The following is a 13,362-nucleotide window of genomic DNA, read 5'->3' as shown; positions in this document are numbered from 1 at the left end:
CTTCCTACCATTCTCTCTTCATTTCTCTCTCTTCTTAATTCCTACTTTTTTTCCTCTCCTTCTTCTGCCTTCCACTCTTGCCTTATCTTCCCTCCTTGTCTTTCTTTTTTCTGTTCCTCCTCTTCCTTCTCCTTTCCCTTCTTGCCCTGACGTGCCCCATTCTTTACTCCCCTTGCCCTTCTCTCTCCCCCCGCTCGCACCTCCCCAGTCGCCCCCGGCCCCGCGGCGGACACCATCAAAGACGGAGCCATCGGCGCTAATTACGGGGCATCAGCGCCGGAGCGCGGGACTCTAACCAAGGGGGAGGCTGTTAGGGACCAGCTCCGCTCAGCGTCCAGACGTAACGTCGGTCCGTGTCCTCTGTCGTCTCTTCTTTCTTCCTTTCTTTCTTTTCACTTCCATAAATTCTTTCATTTTCTTCTTCCTTCCCTTCTCCCATTTTTTCCTTTCTGCCATACTCTTTTTTTCTTTATCTGCTCTTTTCTCTGCCCTTTCTGTTCCTGCTGCTTCTTTCTCCTTTTCTCTTCTCTCTTCTCTTCTCTTTTCTCTTCTCTCTTCTCTTCTCCTTTCTCTTCTCTTCCCTTCCCTTCCCCTAATCGCCTCATATTTGCATCCTAACCTCTTTCCGTGTTGCCTCTTCTTTTCTTGTTCTTCTTAACCAAAACGTTTTTGAAATATCTACTGCACACTTGTAATGAAGCATGCGTCTTCCCTCAAGCAAGAGCTCTCACTCCTCTTCCTCACCATTCTTCCACAAGCCTTACTCAGTGTCCCCGTGTACCGAGGATGCCGAGGTCCTCCACTCCTGTCACTGTGTCAAGATACTGTCAGTGCATACTGGTGATATCCTCCGTCGTCTCTTCCTTCCCTTCTCTCCTGTCTTTCTTTTGTTCTTCCTTCCTTGCTTCCTTCTTAGTGGCACAGATTCCATCCTTTCCTTCTTTCTTTTGCTCCATATTTCTCTTTCCTTCTTCCTTTCTCTTCTTTTCTCTCTTCCTTCCTCTCCCCCCCTTTTCCTTTTCCTTTTCCATCTACTCCTTTTTTCTTTCATGCCCTGCCCTATCTTTGCCTCCCCTCCTCTTCTGTTTCCATCCTCGTCTCTTCTTTTTTTCCTTTACCAAAATGTTTTTTTAATTGTCTACACCACACTCACCATGAAACATGGAAATACCCTCAGGCAAGAGCTATCCTTCCTCTTCCTCACTGCATTTCATCAATCCTTACACAGTGTCCCTTGGCATCCTTGGTCCTCAACTCCATTCAGCATGTAGGGATAACCTCGGTGAATCTTCTTTCTTTCTTGTTTGCTTCCCTCTTGCTTGCATGGATTCCTTCCCTTCTTTCTGCCTTTTCCTCTTCCTTCCTCTCTCCTTTGTTTCTTTGTTTCTTTGTTGTTGCTAGTCTGTTTTGTCCCACCTTATCCCCCCCTCCCATTCTCTTCGACTTACATCCTTGTATCTTCCATTCATTTTCCTGTTACCAAAATATTTTTAAAAGGTCACCACCACACTCGCCATGGAGTACAGACATGCCCTTTGGCAAGAGCTCTCATTCCTCTTCCCCTCTACCTTCCATCCCTCTAGACAGAGAACAACCTTCCTGCTTTCCTCCCACCCATCCACAGGCAACTTCTCATCCCTTCAGGAAGGAGGCCTCCTTCAGTCTTCAGCCTCCGTTCCACTCAAGGGCCCAGCAAATAACAGAGCAAGGTGATCTTATGGCAAAGAACAGCTCTGCTGCATCGGTACAAAATCCACCACCCTCGGAAACAAAAGCCCAAGACCCAGGTACTTGGACATCTGTGCAAACAGGCTCCAGTGACTCCAAACAACACAAGGGAGTCTTTCCCGTGGGAGCTTAAACCCAAAACAGAGCAGCACAACAATCCATGAAGGCTGAAGAAGCACGAGGCAACCACAGCTCCCAAGCACTCTTCATATATCTTAATTCTTCTGGCCTCATTTTCCACCCGCACAATGAATGTCAGGCTCTTGCTTTCCTTTTCAGGCAGGCATGCTCTGCCACAACAACACACCAAGAACCTCGGCACCCATGACCGTTAATCCCCATGGAATACCTCTCCTCATCAGCAGGATCCACCCATCACGCAGCTAAACAAAAGCCGTGAAGCTAACACCATGACATTTCAACTGAGAACATCCCCTTGCCTCCCAACACATTCACTCCACGAAATGCATTGCAGTCCCTCCACCAGCCGTGCTTCTTGCTGCCTGATCACACTGGGCCTGGAAGCAGCAGGAAAGGAACAAGAGCAGGCAATGGTGCTTTGCTTGTCCAAAGCTACAGTCACTACAAGCCAGGCAACCTTCAAACCATCCAACATGAAGACACCACAACTAAACAGGAGTAACAGTGCATCTGTTTCTCAAAATACATCTTCCTTAGGTATGAGTCACTTCCCTGTAGCATCACTCGTTGCTTAATCAAAGTAATAAAAAACCCCATCGAGACAGAAGAACTGGATCAAAGGATGATTTCACTCAGTGTGAAAAGATAGAGATTGCTGGGGGAGCTGGACACAAAAGAAAAAAAAAATACTCATGTTCTGCCAAAGCCTTGAAAACGCTGGAGAGTGCACCCTGCTCCCTTACACACGTCTATCACAAGGGAAGCAAGAGGGAGACATGAAAGCTAAGGGCATTCTCTCAACATCAAGCTCAGCTCAGGAGAGTGGAAAATGTGTCCCCCCCCCCACACTGATGGCAAACCACCTGAATCTCTGCTGCCTGACAGCTGCCAAAATTCAGCGGTCTGCATCACATCCAATATTACCAACACACTGCCAGCTTAACAGAAGAAAAAACAAAGGGGTGTGAGTTTTTGCAAAGAGAAGAGAAGAGAAGAAAATCAGTGATTCCCATCCCACCATACTGAAACACCAGGTTTGACAACATCTCCAATATGGAGAGCACTTCTTCCCCTCCCCAGCAAGGCAGATGATAACCAAGGAGGGAAGGGTGGCAGCATGATCCAAATTTGGAAAACTTTCTGTTAGACCAACAACATTCCAGATCCAAACAAAAGTGATTACAAGCAAGTATGACAGATGTCATCACATCTGGCAGGAATACCACAGAGACAGGGATGCAAAGATATGCAGAACTTCTGGAGGTCCTGACAGGATCCCAGGCCAGTAGCACTGCATGTTGGGACTCTTCTCAAGGTTTTCTGCTGGCATGCTCTATTTTATGCAATGGGAAATGAGATCTCCGGAGAAGCAGACACTCTCCGTTTCCTCCCCAATGACACAGACTGTGTTCTACCCAGCATCTCCATTTCCCTCAGGCAAGATTCTCCCCCGCTCAAGGCCACCCACCCCGTGATGCATGCCCAGGCCCTACTCAGTGCCACTCAGCATCATCACCGCCACATTGCTCCACCACAAGACCATGCCCCAGTGTCCTGCTTTCAGCTGAGAGGGTTAATTTTCTTCAGAGTAGCTAGCGTGGGGATATGTTTTGGATTTGTGCTGGAAACAGCATTGATAATATAGAGATGTTTTTGTTCTAGGGACCTATGGTTGAGCAGTGCTTACACAGAGCCAAGGCCTTTTCTGCTTCTCGCACCGCCCTGCCAGCGGGATGGCTCGGGGTGCACAAGAAGTTGGGAGGAGACACAGACAGGACAGGTGACCCAAACTGACCAAAGGGATATTCCATACCATATGACGTCATGCGCAGTTTATAAGGAGCTTGGGGAAAGAGAAAGGGGGGAGTGGCAGCATTCAGAGTGATGGCGTTTGTCTTCCCAAGTAACCGTTACGCGTGACAGAGCCTTGCTTTCCTGGAGATGGCTGAACACCTGCCTGCCCATGGGAAGTGGTGAATGAATTCCTTGCTTTGCTTTGCTGGTGTGTGCAGCTTTTGCTTTACCTATTCAACTGTCTTTATCTCAACCCACAAGTTTTCTCACTTTAACTTTTCCAGTTCTCTCCCCCATCCCGATGGGGGGGAGCGAGCGAGTGGCTGTGTGGTGCTCAGCTGCTGGCTGGGGTAAAACCACAACACCCAGCTCTAAAAGCCTCTCTGAGTGTGACCCAGGCCTTTCCACATCCTCACCTTCCCTCATGAAAAACTCAAACAAAAAAAGGAAGCCTACCGAAGGTGGAAGCAGGAGCAGGTAGCCTGGGAAGAATACAGAGAAACTGTCCGAGCAGCCAGGGAGCAGGTTAGGAAAGCCAAAGCCCGGACAGAAATTAGTCTGGCCAGGGATGTCAAGGACAACAAGAAAAGCTTCTCTAGGTATGTTAGTGAGAAAAGGAGGATGAGCGAAAACGTGGGTCCCCTCCGGAACAAAACGGGTGACCTGGTTAGCCAGGATATGGAGAAGGCTGAGGTATTCAATGACTTCTTTGCCTCAGTCTTCACTGGCAAATGCTTGAGCCACACTGCCCAGGTCGCAGAAGGCAGGGACTGGGAGAATGCAGAACCGCCCACTGTAGGAGAAGATCAGGTTCAGGAATATTTAGGGAACCTGAAGGTGCACAAGTCCATGGGACCTAATGAGATGCATCTGCGGGTCTTGAGGGAACTGGCGGATGAAATGGCCAGGCCACTCTCCATCATATTTGAGAAGTTCTGGCAGTCTGGCAAAGTTCCCGCTGACTGGGAGAGGGGGAACATAAGCCCCATTTTTAAGAAGGGTAAAAAAGGAAGACCCAGGGAACTACAGGCCGGCCAGTCTCACCTCTGTGCCAGGCAAGATTATGGAGTAGACCCTCCTGGAGACTATGCTCAGGCACATGGAAAATAAGGAGGTGACTGGTGACAGCCAACATGGCTTCACTAAGGGCAAGTCGTGCCTGACAAATTTGGTGGCCTTCTATGATGGGGTTACAGCGTCGGTGGATAAGGGAAGGGCAACTGATGTCATCTACCTGGACCTGTGCAGGGCATTTGACACTGTCCCGCATGACATCCTTGTCTCTAAATTAGAGAGACATGGATTCGATGGATGGACCACTCGGTGGATAAGGAATTGGCTGGACGGTCGCACTCAAAGAGTTGTGGTCAACGGCTCAATGTCCAAGTGGAGAACAGTGACAAGTGGCGTTCCTCAGGGGTCAGTACTGGGACCGGCACTGTTCAACATCTTTGTCGGTGACATGGACAATGGGATCGAGTGCACCCTCAGCAAGTTTGCCGATGACACCAAGCTGTGTGGTGTGGTCAACACGCTGCGGGGGAGGGATGCCATCCAGAGGGACCTTGACAGGCTGGAGAGGTGGGACCATGCGAACCGCATGAAGTCCAACAAGGCCAAGTGCAAGGTCCTGCACGTGGGTCGGCGCAATCCCAAGCGTGACTATAGGCTGGGCGAGGAATGGATTGAGAGCAGCCCCGAGGAGAAGGACTTGGGGGTATTGATTGATGGGAAGCTCAACTTCTGTGCACTTGCAGCCCAGAAAGCCAACCGTGTCCTGGGCTGCATCAAAAGAGCTGTGACCAGCAGGTCGAGGGAGGTGATCCTGCCCCTCTACTCCACTCTTGTGAGACCCCACCTGGACTACTGCGTCCAGCTCTGGGGTGCCCAGTACAGGAGAGACACTGAGCTGTTGGAGAGAGTCCAGAGGAGGGCCATGAAGCTGATCAGAGGGCTGGAGCACCTCTCCTATGACAACAGGCTGAGAGAGTTAGGATTGTTCAGCCTGGAGAAAAGAAAGCTCCAGGGAGATCTAATTGTGGCCTTCCAGTACCTGAAGGCGGCCTACAGGAAAGATGGAGAGGGACTGTTCATCAGGGAGTGTAGTGACAGGACAAGGGGGAATGGGTTTAAGCTGAAGGAGGGTTGATTCAGATTAGATGTTAGAAAGAAATTCTTTACTCTTAGAGTGCTGAGGTATTGGCACAGGTTGCCCAGAGAGGTTGTGGATGCCCCATCCCTGGAAGCGTTTTAAGACCAGGTTGGATGAGGCTTTGGGCAACATGGTCTAGTGGAGGGTGTCCCTGCCCGCAGCAGGAGGGTTGGAACTACATGATCTTTAAGGTCCCTTCCAATCCAAACCATTCTATGATTCTATGATTATCACAAAGAATATATGGAGCGCCACAAACCCACTCTGTGTGACTCTTAGAGTCCTCTCAGATACCTGGATGCTTTGCGCCTTTTCAGCAATTTCAAATAGAAATGGAGTTGTTAAAGAATCTGTGACTGGACTTGTGAGAGCTCTGATCCCAGTTCACACAAATGGGACAGAACCACACCAAACGCTGAAGTGCAGTTGCGCTCACAATCTCAGCTGGGTGGGAGAACACCTACGGTAGAACACCAGAGCTGGGCTGCTGTGCAAGGTTTGGTGCATACGCCCAAATATCACAACGAGCCGTGCGTGACATGACACGCCGTCTCTACCGAGGCTGACTATGCAAGTGCACAAGAGCAAAAAGATTACACCGCCCTCTACATCTGCCCTTAAAAATCCTGCCTGAGGACGAACAAGGATCCATCATGGCAAGATCAACAGCCGTGGAAAGCTGCTATACATGCCCAACACTACACAAGGACAGCAGGGGGGAAGTGCTACCCTCCCACAACAACTTTCCCAAAGCAAGAGGGAAAATGTTCATCCAACAGTATTCCACAGTCTGCATTTCATGCCCTCTTACCAACACATCGCCTACATCATGCAGTCAGCAACATAAGGGACTGTCTTCTGTGTGAGACAGTCATAACTTCAAAAGACATTGTGGGCATTCCAATACCACACACTACCTCAAGATCCAGGCGGTCTCCATATCAAACCCTTCACGTGAGGAAATGGCCAGGCCCTACTCAGTGCCACTGCCACATTCACCTCTGCAACATGCTATGGCTTCCTTTCCCACCTCAGGGCTCACTCCAGCTTTTGTAGACCCTTCCCATCGATAAGAACACCACAAAAAAACGTAGGGACGGTATATATGGACTGTGTCCAGCAGACACTCTACTCTTTCTGAAGGTGTTTAAATGGCAATGGCATAGATTTCATGCTGTGAAAGAACAACCTAAACGTTGACAAGCACCCGATCTAATGGGTAATATCGATGCTGCAGGAGAACGTGGCTTTGGGGATTTCATATCAGGGGTTTTTGGTTGGTTGGTTGGTTGGTTGGGGTTGTTTGTTGTTTAAAATGAAGGATTCTTGGGGCTTCTGTAAGCGTGTGGCTGCTGATGCAAATATTGAAAGAAATCAAAAAGGCCAGCATATATCACACCGCTTCTCTGGCCAGGAGCCCAAGTCCACAACTGTTCCCATCAATGAGAACATGATGAAAAAAAACCATACAGATGGCATCACATACACAGTGTTCAGCACAATCTCTCTAGTTCATCCTTCCTGTTTTGCAAGGCTTCAGCTATCTCACATGGAAATGTTACACATCGGAGACCTCTGACAACATTGGAAATGTTACACATCTATTCGTACAGACGGCGTCAGGACAGCTGTGCATAAGTAGGGGAAGTGGAGCATCCAAAGGTCACACCCTCCTCCTTACCTCCCTTTACAAATCTTGCTTGAGGAGGATCACAGCACCATCATGGCAGCATCAAAGGCTGTGCAAGCTCCGGTAGATGCCCACCACAACATAAAGGAAGCAGATTGAAGCGCTACTCTCCCACAACACCTTTCCCAACAAGGAGCAAAAGGTTCATCAGTTTGCATCTCACCAACTCTTAGGAAACACATTTCCTACGTCAGGAAGGCAGCACCACAAGGGATTGTCTCTGGTGCGAGATATTCCTAACCTCAAAGCCCATTGTGGCCATTTCAATACCACACACTATCTCAAGATCCAGAAGGCCTCCAAATCCAGACCCTTGCAGCCTGAGGAAGGATTTTGGGCAGGAGCACTCCATGCCCATCCTGCCTCATGCTTTCCTCTAGGCATCCTCCATTCCCCACTCCCAGACATGTCTTCTCAAGACAAGCACATCATCTCCCATTCTTGTCTTCTTATGACATGGCCCATGGTCTTCCCAGGGACTTCCAGTCCCCGCAGACAAGTCTTCCCACTGCTCAAGGTCACTCTTCACATCAGGAAATGGCCTAGCCCTACTCAGCGACACTGCCACATTCACCTCGCCACATGCCACAGCTTCCTTTCCCCCCTCAAGGCTCACTCCAGCTTATGTAGACCTTTCCCATCAATGAAAGCACCACTGAAAAAACCATACAGATGGTATCCCATACACAGTGTATGGAAAACTCTCTGCAGCTGACCCTTCAGGACTGCAATGCTTCAGCAATTTCAACACAGGCCAGTGTACATGAAGCCACCTGTCCAGCCAGGAATGCAAGTTCATAACATGGGCAGGGGAGGGGGACGAGAAAAAGAAAATCCCCGTTTATAACACCTGCCTTGGGTCACACTCTCGCTGTGAACACTTCGTACTACCCCATACCATTACAACATACTGGGAAAAGAACACAGGGAAAGTCCACACCACCTTCCAAACTTTCACAATGCCTCCATAGGGCCCATGGTCTTGCCAAGGATTTCCAGTTCCCACAGACAACTCTTCCCACTGCTCAAGGTCACCCTTCACACCAAGAGGTGGCCAGCCACTACTCAGTGCCACTCCCACATTCAACTCGGTGACATGCCACTGTTTCATTTCCCAACCCAAGGCTCAATCCGACTTTTACAGACCCTTCCATCAATGAGAGCACCACAAAAAACACACAGAGGTATCACATACACGGTGCCGCCCAGACTCACTGCACCTCACCCTTCACGTTTGACAAAGTTTCAGCTGTCTCAGACGGAAATGTGGCTGACCTGGCAGCAATACTCTTCCTGAAGGTGATGTCGGGACAGCTCTAAATGGCAATGGCATTGATTTCATGCTCTGAGGGAAAAACTAAAATGTTCATGAGCACAGCACCATAATGGATGACATGGACTGTGCAGGAGAATTTCATTTGGGTTTTTTGGGAGAGGAGCAGTTATTCGGTTTTGGGTTTGACACAAATATTGAAAGACCGGATGGTAACTGCTGCTGGCTGCGGCAACACATTTTTTTATTTTTACCGCAAAACAACAGCCGGGGGGGGGGGTGGGGGGGCTCCGGCAAGGACGCGAAGGCAGCTGCAAAGGCGCCATTCAGATCCTTAAGCACCCGCCAAGCACCCACCGCCCGCACGCCCACGGGGGGCGAGCCCGGCTCCCACCAGCGCCTGCCCAGGGCGCGGACGACAAGGGGGCGTCGGGCCAAGGGGCGTCGGGAGAGGAAGAAGGGGCGAGGAAGGGAGGGCCACTGACCGTGTCCAGCAGAGCGGGCGGCTCCGGCTGCGTCTCCTTCGCCGCGGGGCCGGGCGGCGGCGGCGGGAAGTTGGGGCTGAAAACCATCAGGTCGCTCTTGCCCGCGCCGTCCGCCACGCACAGGCTCCGGCTCTGGCGCTGCGAGTACGACCAGCTCCCCACTTCGCTGGCGCACACCAGCGTCGCCGGCCCGGGCCCCGACAGCACGGCCGCCCGCGGCGCCCACCGCGACGCCCCGTACAGCACCACCGCCAGCAGGAACAGGCTCGACACCGCGCAGATGGCCACCACCAGCCACACGTTCGTCGTCGCCGCCGCCGCCGCCGCCGCCGCCGCCGCGCCGCCCTCCGCCGGCCGCAGCCCCGCCCCCGCCCCCGGCGACGACGACGACGACGACGAGCCCGCGGCCGCTAGCGCCGCCTCGGCGCCCTCCACCAGCGACACGCTCAGCGTGGCCGTGGCCGAGCGCGCCGGCTCCCCGTGGTCCCGCACCACGATCACCAGCCGCTGCCGCGGGCCGTCCGCCTCCTCCAGCGCCCGCGCCGTGCTCACCTCGCCGCTGTACAGCCCCACGCGGAACGGGCCCTTCCCCCGCGGCTCCCACAGCTCGTAGCGCAGCCACGCGTTGTAGCCCGAGTCCGCGTCCACCGCGCGGATCTTCGCCACCACCTGCCCCGCCGGCGCCCCCCACGCCGCCCACGCCCACAGCGCCCCCGAGACCGGCCCCGACGCCGCCTCGCCCGCGGCCCCGACGCCCGCACCCCCGCCCGCAAGCGGCAGCAGCGCCGGCGCGTTGTCGTTCTCGTCCACCACGAACAGCTGCACCGTGGCGTTGCCGCACAGCGGCGGCTCCCCCGCGTCCACCGCCCGCACCTCGAACTGCAGCACCTGCAGCTCCTCGTAGTCCAACGGCTGCAGCGCCCACAGCCGACCGCTCTCCGCGTCCACCGACACGTAGCTCGACGCCGGGCGACGCGCCACGCCCGACGACGCGCCCCCGACGACGCCCTCCGCCACCGAGTAGCTCACCCGACCGTTGCCCGCCTCGTCCGGGTCCCGCGCCCACAGCCGCGCCAGCTCCGCGCCCGCCGCGTTGTTCTCCCGCGCCAGCACCGTGTACACGGCCTGCGCGAACGACGGCGCGTTGTCGTTCACGTCCGACACCGGCACACGCACCCCGCGGCTGGCGCGCAGCGGCGGCGACCCGCCGTCCTCCGCCCGCACCTCCACCTCGTACTCCGACACCCGCTCCCGGTCCAGCGCCTCCCGCAGCACCAGCGAGTACGAGCCCGCGAACGTCGCCACCAGCCCGAACGGCGACGCCGGCCACACCGCGCAGCGCACCCGCCCGTTCGCCCCCGAGTCCCGGTCCGACACGCTCAGCAGCGCCACCACCGTCCCCGCCGCCGCGTCCTCCGGCACCGGCACCGACAGCGACGTCACCCACACCTCCGGCGCGTTGTCGTTCACGTCCAGCACCTCCAGCTCCACCTTGCAGTGACCCGACAAAGGGGGCGTCCCCTTATCTGTCGCTTCGATTTGCATCTCGTACGAACGAACGTCTTCGAAGTCCAGGGCGCCTGTGAGACGGATCTCGCCGGTCTTCGGATTTAAAATGAAGAGATTTAATCCCCTTACCGGAAAAGTATTGCTCGCAATGAACAACACTTCGCCATTGCTTCCCTCGTCCGGATCCGTGGCGTTCACCCGCGCCACCAGCGTCCCCTCCGCAGCGCTCTCCGGCAGCTGCACTTTATACACCGACTGGTTGAACTGGGGCGCGTTGTCGTTGGCGTCCAGCACCGAGATCACCAGCTCCACTGTGCCCGTCAGCGGCGGACGGCCCCCGTCACTCGCCGTCACCACCAAACGGTGCACAGGCATCGTCTCGCGGTCCAGAGCTTTCGAGAGCACCAAAAACAGAGATTCTCGATATCCTTCACTACGATGCAAATCCAGAGAGAAGTGCTCGCTGGGGCTGAGTGTATAGGAGAGCTGCGCGTTGGCTCCGACATCGGCATCCGACGCGCCCTCCAGCGGGAACCGAGACCCGGGAGGGGAGTTCTCCGGTAAACTGAGGTTTTTGCGTGCGGCGGGGAAGAGCGGGGCGTTGTCGTTGATGTCGGTGACCTCCAGCTCCACGTGGAAGACGCGCAGCGGCCGCTCCACCAGCACCTCCAGGCGCAGGGCGCACGGCGCGCTCTTCCCGCACAGCTCCTCCCGGTCCAGCCGCGAGCTCACCACCAGCGCCCCGCTCGCCCCGCTCACCTCCACGCTCGCCCGACGGCCCTGCGCCACCAGCCGCAGCCGCCGCGCCTCCGCCTCGCCCGCCTCCAGGCCCAGGTCCTGCGCCAGCCGGCCCACCACCGTCCCGGCCTTCGCTTCCTCCGGCACCGAGTACCGCACCTGACCGCCGCCCAGCGCCCAGGCCGCCTGCAGCACCAGCACCCGCAACACGGGTCCCCAACACACGACCATCGCCCCCGCCGACACCCGCACGGGCCCCGCACGGCTCACCGCCGCCGCACGCACCCGCTCAACTGCCCGCGCCGCCCCGCGCCGCCCCCCCGCGCTCACAGCCGGGCTCTCCGCCGCACCGGGGCGGAGCCGCGGAGACGCTCACCGCCGTTTCTGAGCCTGCAGCGACACCGTGTGCTGCTCCGACGACTCACACGCTACCCACCGCGCCTCCGCGCCTCCGCACCCGTCCTGCTCATCTCCTCTCCCGTCTCCTCCTTCCCTTCCACTCTTTCTTGGCCTTTATTTTCCTCTTGCCTCACCCCCTTATGTCTTTTTCGTTCCTTCCTTGCTTTGGGTTTGCAGAGATTCCTTCCCTACTTCCTTTCTTTCCGTCCTCCTCATTCTTTTTTCATTTCACTTTCCTTTTTTTCTCTTCTCTTTTTCTTCTTCCGTTTCTTCCTTCTCCTTTTCCTTCCTTAGATTCTTTTCTCTCCCTCTTCATCTTTCTTCCTTTCTTTTTTTCTTTCTTCCTACCATTCTCTCTTCATTTCTCTCTCTTCTTAATTCCTACTTCTTTCCTCTCCTTCTTCTGCCTTCCACTCTTGCCTTATCTTCCCTCCTTGTCTTTCTTTTTTCTGTTCCTCCTCTTCCTTCTCCTTTCCCTTCTTGCCCTGACGTGCCCCATTCTTTACTCCCCTTGCCCTTCTCTTTCCCCCCGCTCGCACCTCCCCAGTCGCCTCCGGCCCCGCGGCGGACACCATCAAAGACGGAGCCATCGGCGCTAATTACGGGGCATCAGCGCCGGAGCGCGGGACTCTAACCAAGGGGGAGGCTGTTAGGGACCAGCTCCGCTCAGCGTCCAGAGGTAACGTCGGGGCGTGCTGGTTATCTCGTCGATCCTCTTCCTTCTTTTCCTTCATTTCCTTCCTTTCCTTCGGTTCCTTCATTTCTTTCCTCGGCCTCCCATTCTTTCCTTCTATCATTCCTACTCCTCCTCCCTTCCTATGCCTTCTTCCTGGCTTCCTTCTCACTTGCATAGATTCCTTCCTTGCCTTTTTCATTTCCTTCTGTGATTCTGCTGCAACGTTGGAGCAATCTGGTCATCTCCTTTTTTCTCTTCTTTGTCCTCTTCCTTCCATCCTTAGTCTCTTCCTTCCTTTCTTCCTCTCCCTCATCACCTTTCTCTGTATAGTGAGAGTGTCCCTGCATGCTAGTAAACTCATTTATATTTTCTTTCTTTCTTTACCTTCTCTCTATTCCTTGTTTTGTTCTTCGTTTCTTTTCTTTCCCGCTATTCTTCTTTCCTTCTCTACTTTCTCCTCTTTCTCCTACTTCATTCTCGAAACGGAGCATGGACACGCCCTCTGGCAAGAGCTCTCTCCCCTTCCTCATCCCTTTTCATCAAGCCTTGACCAGTGTCCCTGAGCACCGAGGATGCTGAGGTCCTCACCTCCATTCTGTGTACAAAGATAATGTTGGTGCATGCTGGTAATCGCCTCTATTGTCTCTTCCTTCCTTTCTCTTCCCTTCTTCCTTGATTTTTCCTTGCATACAGTGCTTTTCTTCCCCATCTTCCTCTCTCTTTCATTCCTTCCTCTGTTTTTTTCTGCTTTCTCTTTCTTCATCTCTTTTTTCTCTT

The 13,362-nt window shown here is 54.1% G+C and overlaps 2 protein-coding genes across 2 annotated transcripts in view; both read right to left on the bottom strand.

Moving 5' to 3' along the window:
- LOC104635494 (protocadherin alpha-C2-like) overlaps positions 1 to 13,362 on the bottom strand; it is a 172,756-nt gene that overhangs the window by 148,473 nt on the left and 10,921 nt on the right. The gene's annotated exons all lie outside the window — the stretch shown is intronic.
- LOC142603856 (protocadherin alpha-2-like) lies at positions 9,105 to 11,741 on the bottom strand. The gene has a single exon (XM_075766562.1). It carries the CDS (start codon positions 11,739 to 11,741, stop codon positions 9,105 to 9,107), a length of 2,637 nt encoding a protein of 878 aa, XP_075622677.1.

This window comes from Balearica regulorum, chromosome 14 (assembly GCF_011004875.1).
Source record: "Balearica regulorum gibbericeps isolate bBalReg1 chromosome 14, bBalReg1.pri, whole genome shotgun sequence".
Lineage (NCBI taxonomy): Eukaryota > Metazoa > Chordata > Aves > Gruiformes > Gruidae > Balearica > Balearica regulorum.
This window is presented reverse-complemented; position numbering and strand designations above follow the sequence as displayed.

What these genes read in the sequence shown, in the direction of transcription:
- LOC142603856 (XM_075766562.1), bottom strand. Translation starts at nt 11,741, where the DNA reads ATGGTCGTGTGTTGGGGACCCGTGTTGCGGGTGCTGGTGCTGCAGGCG.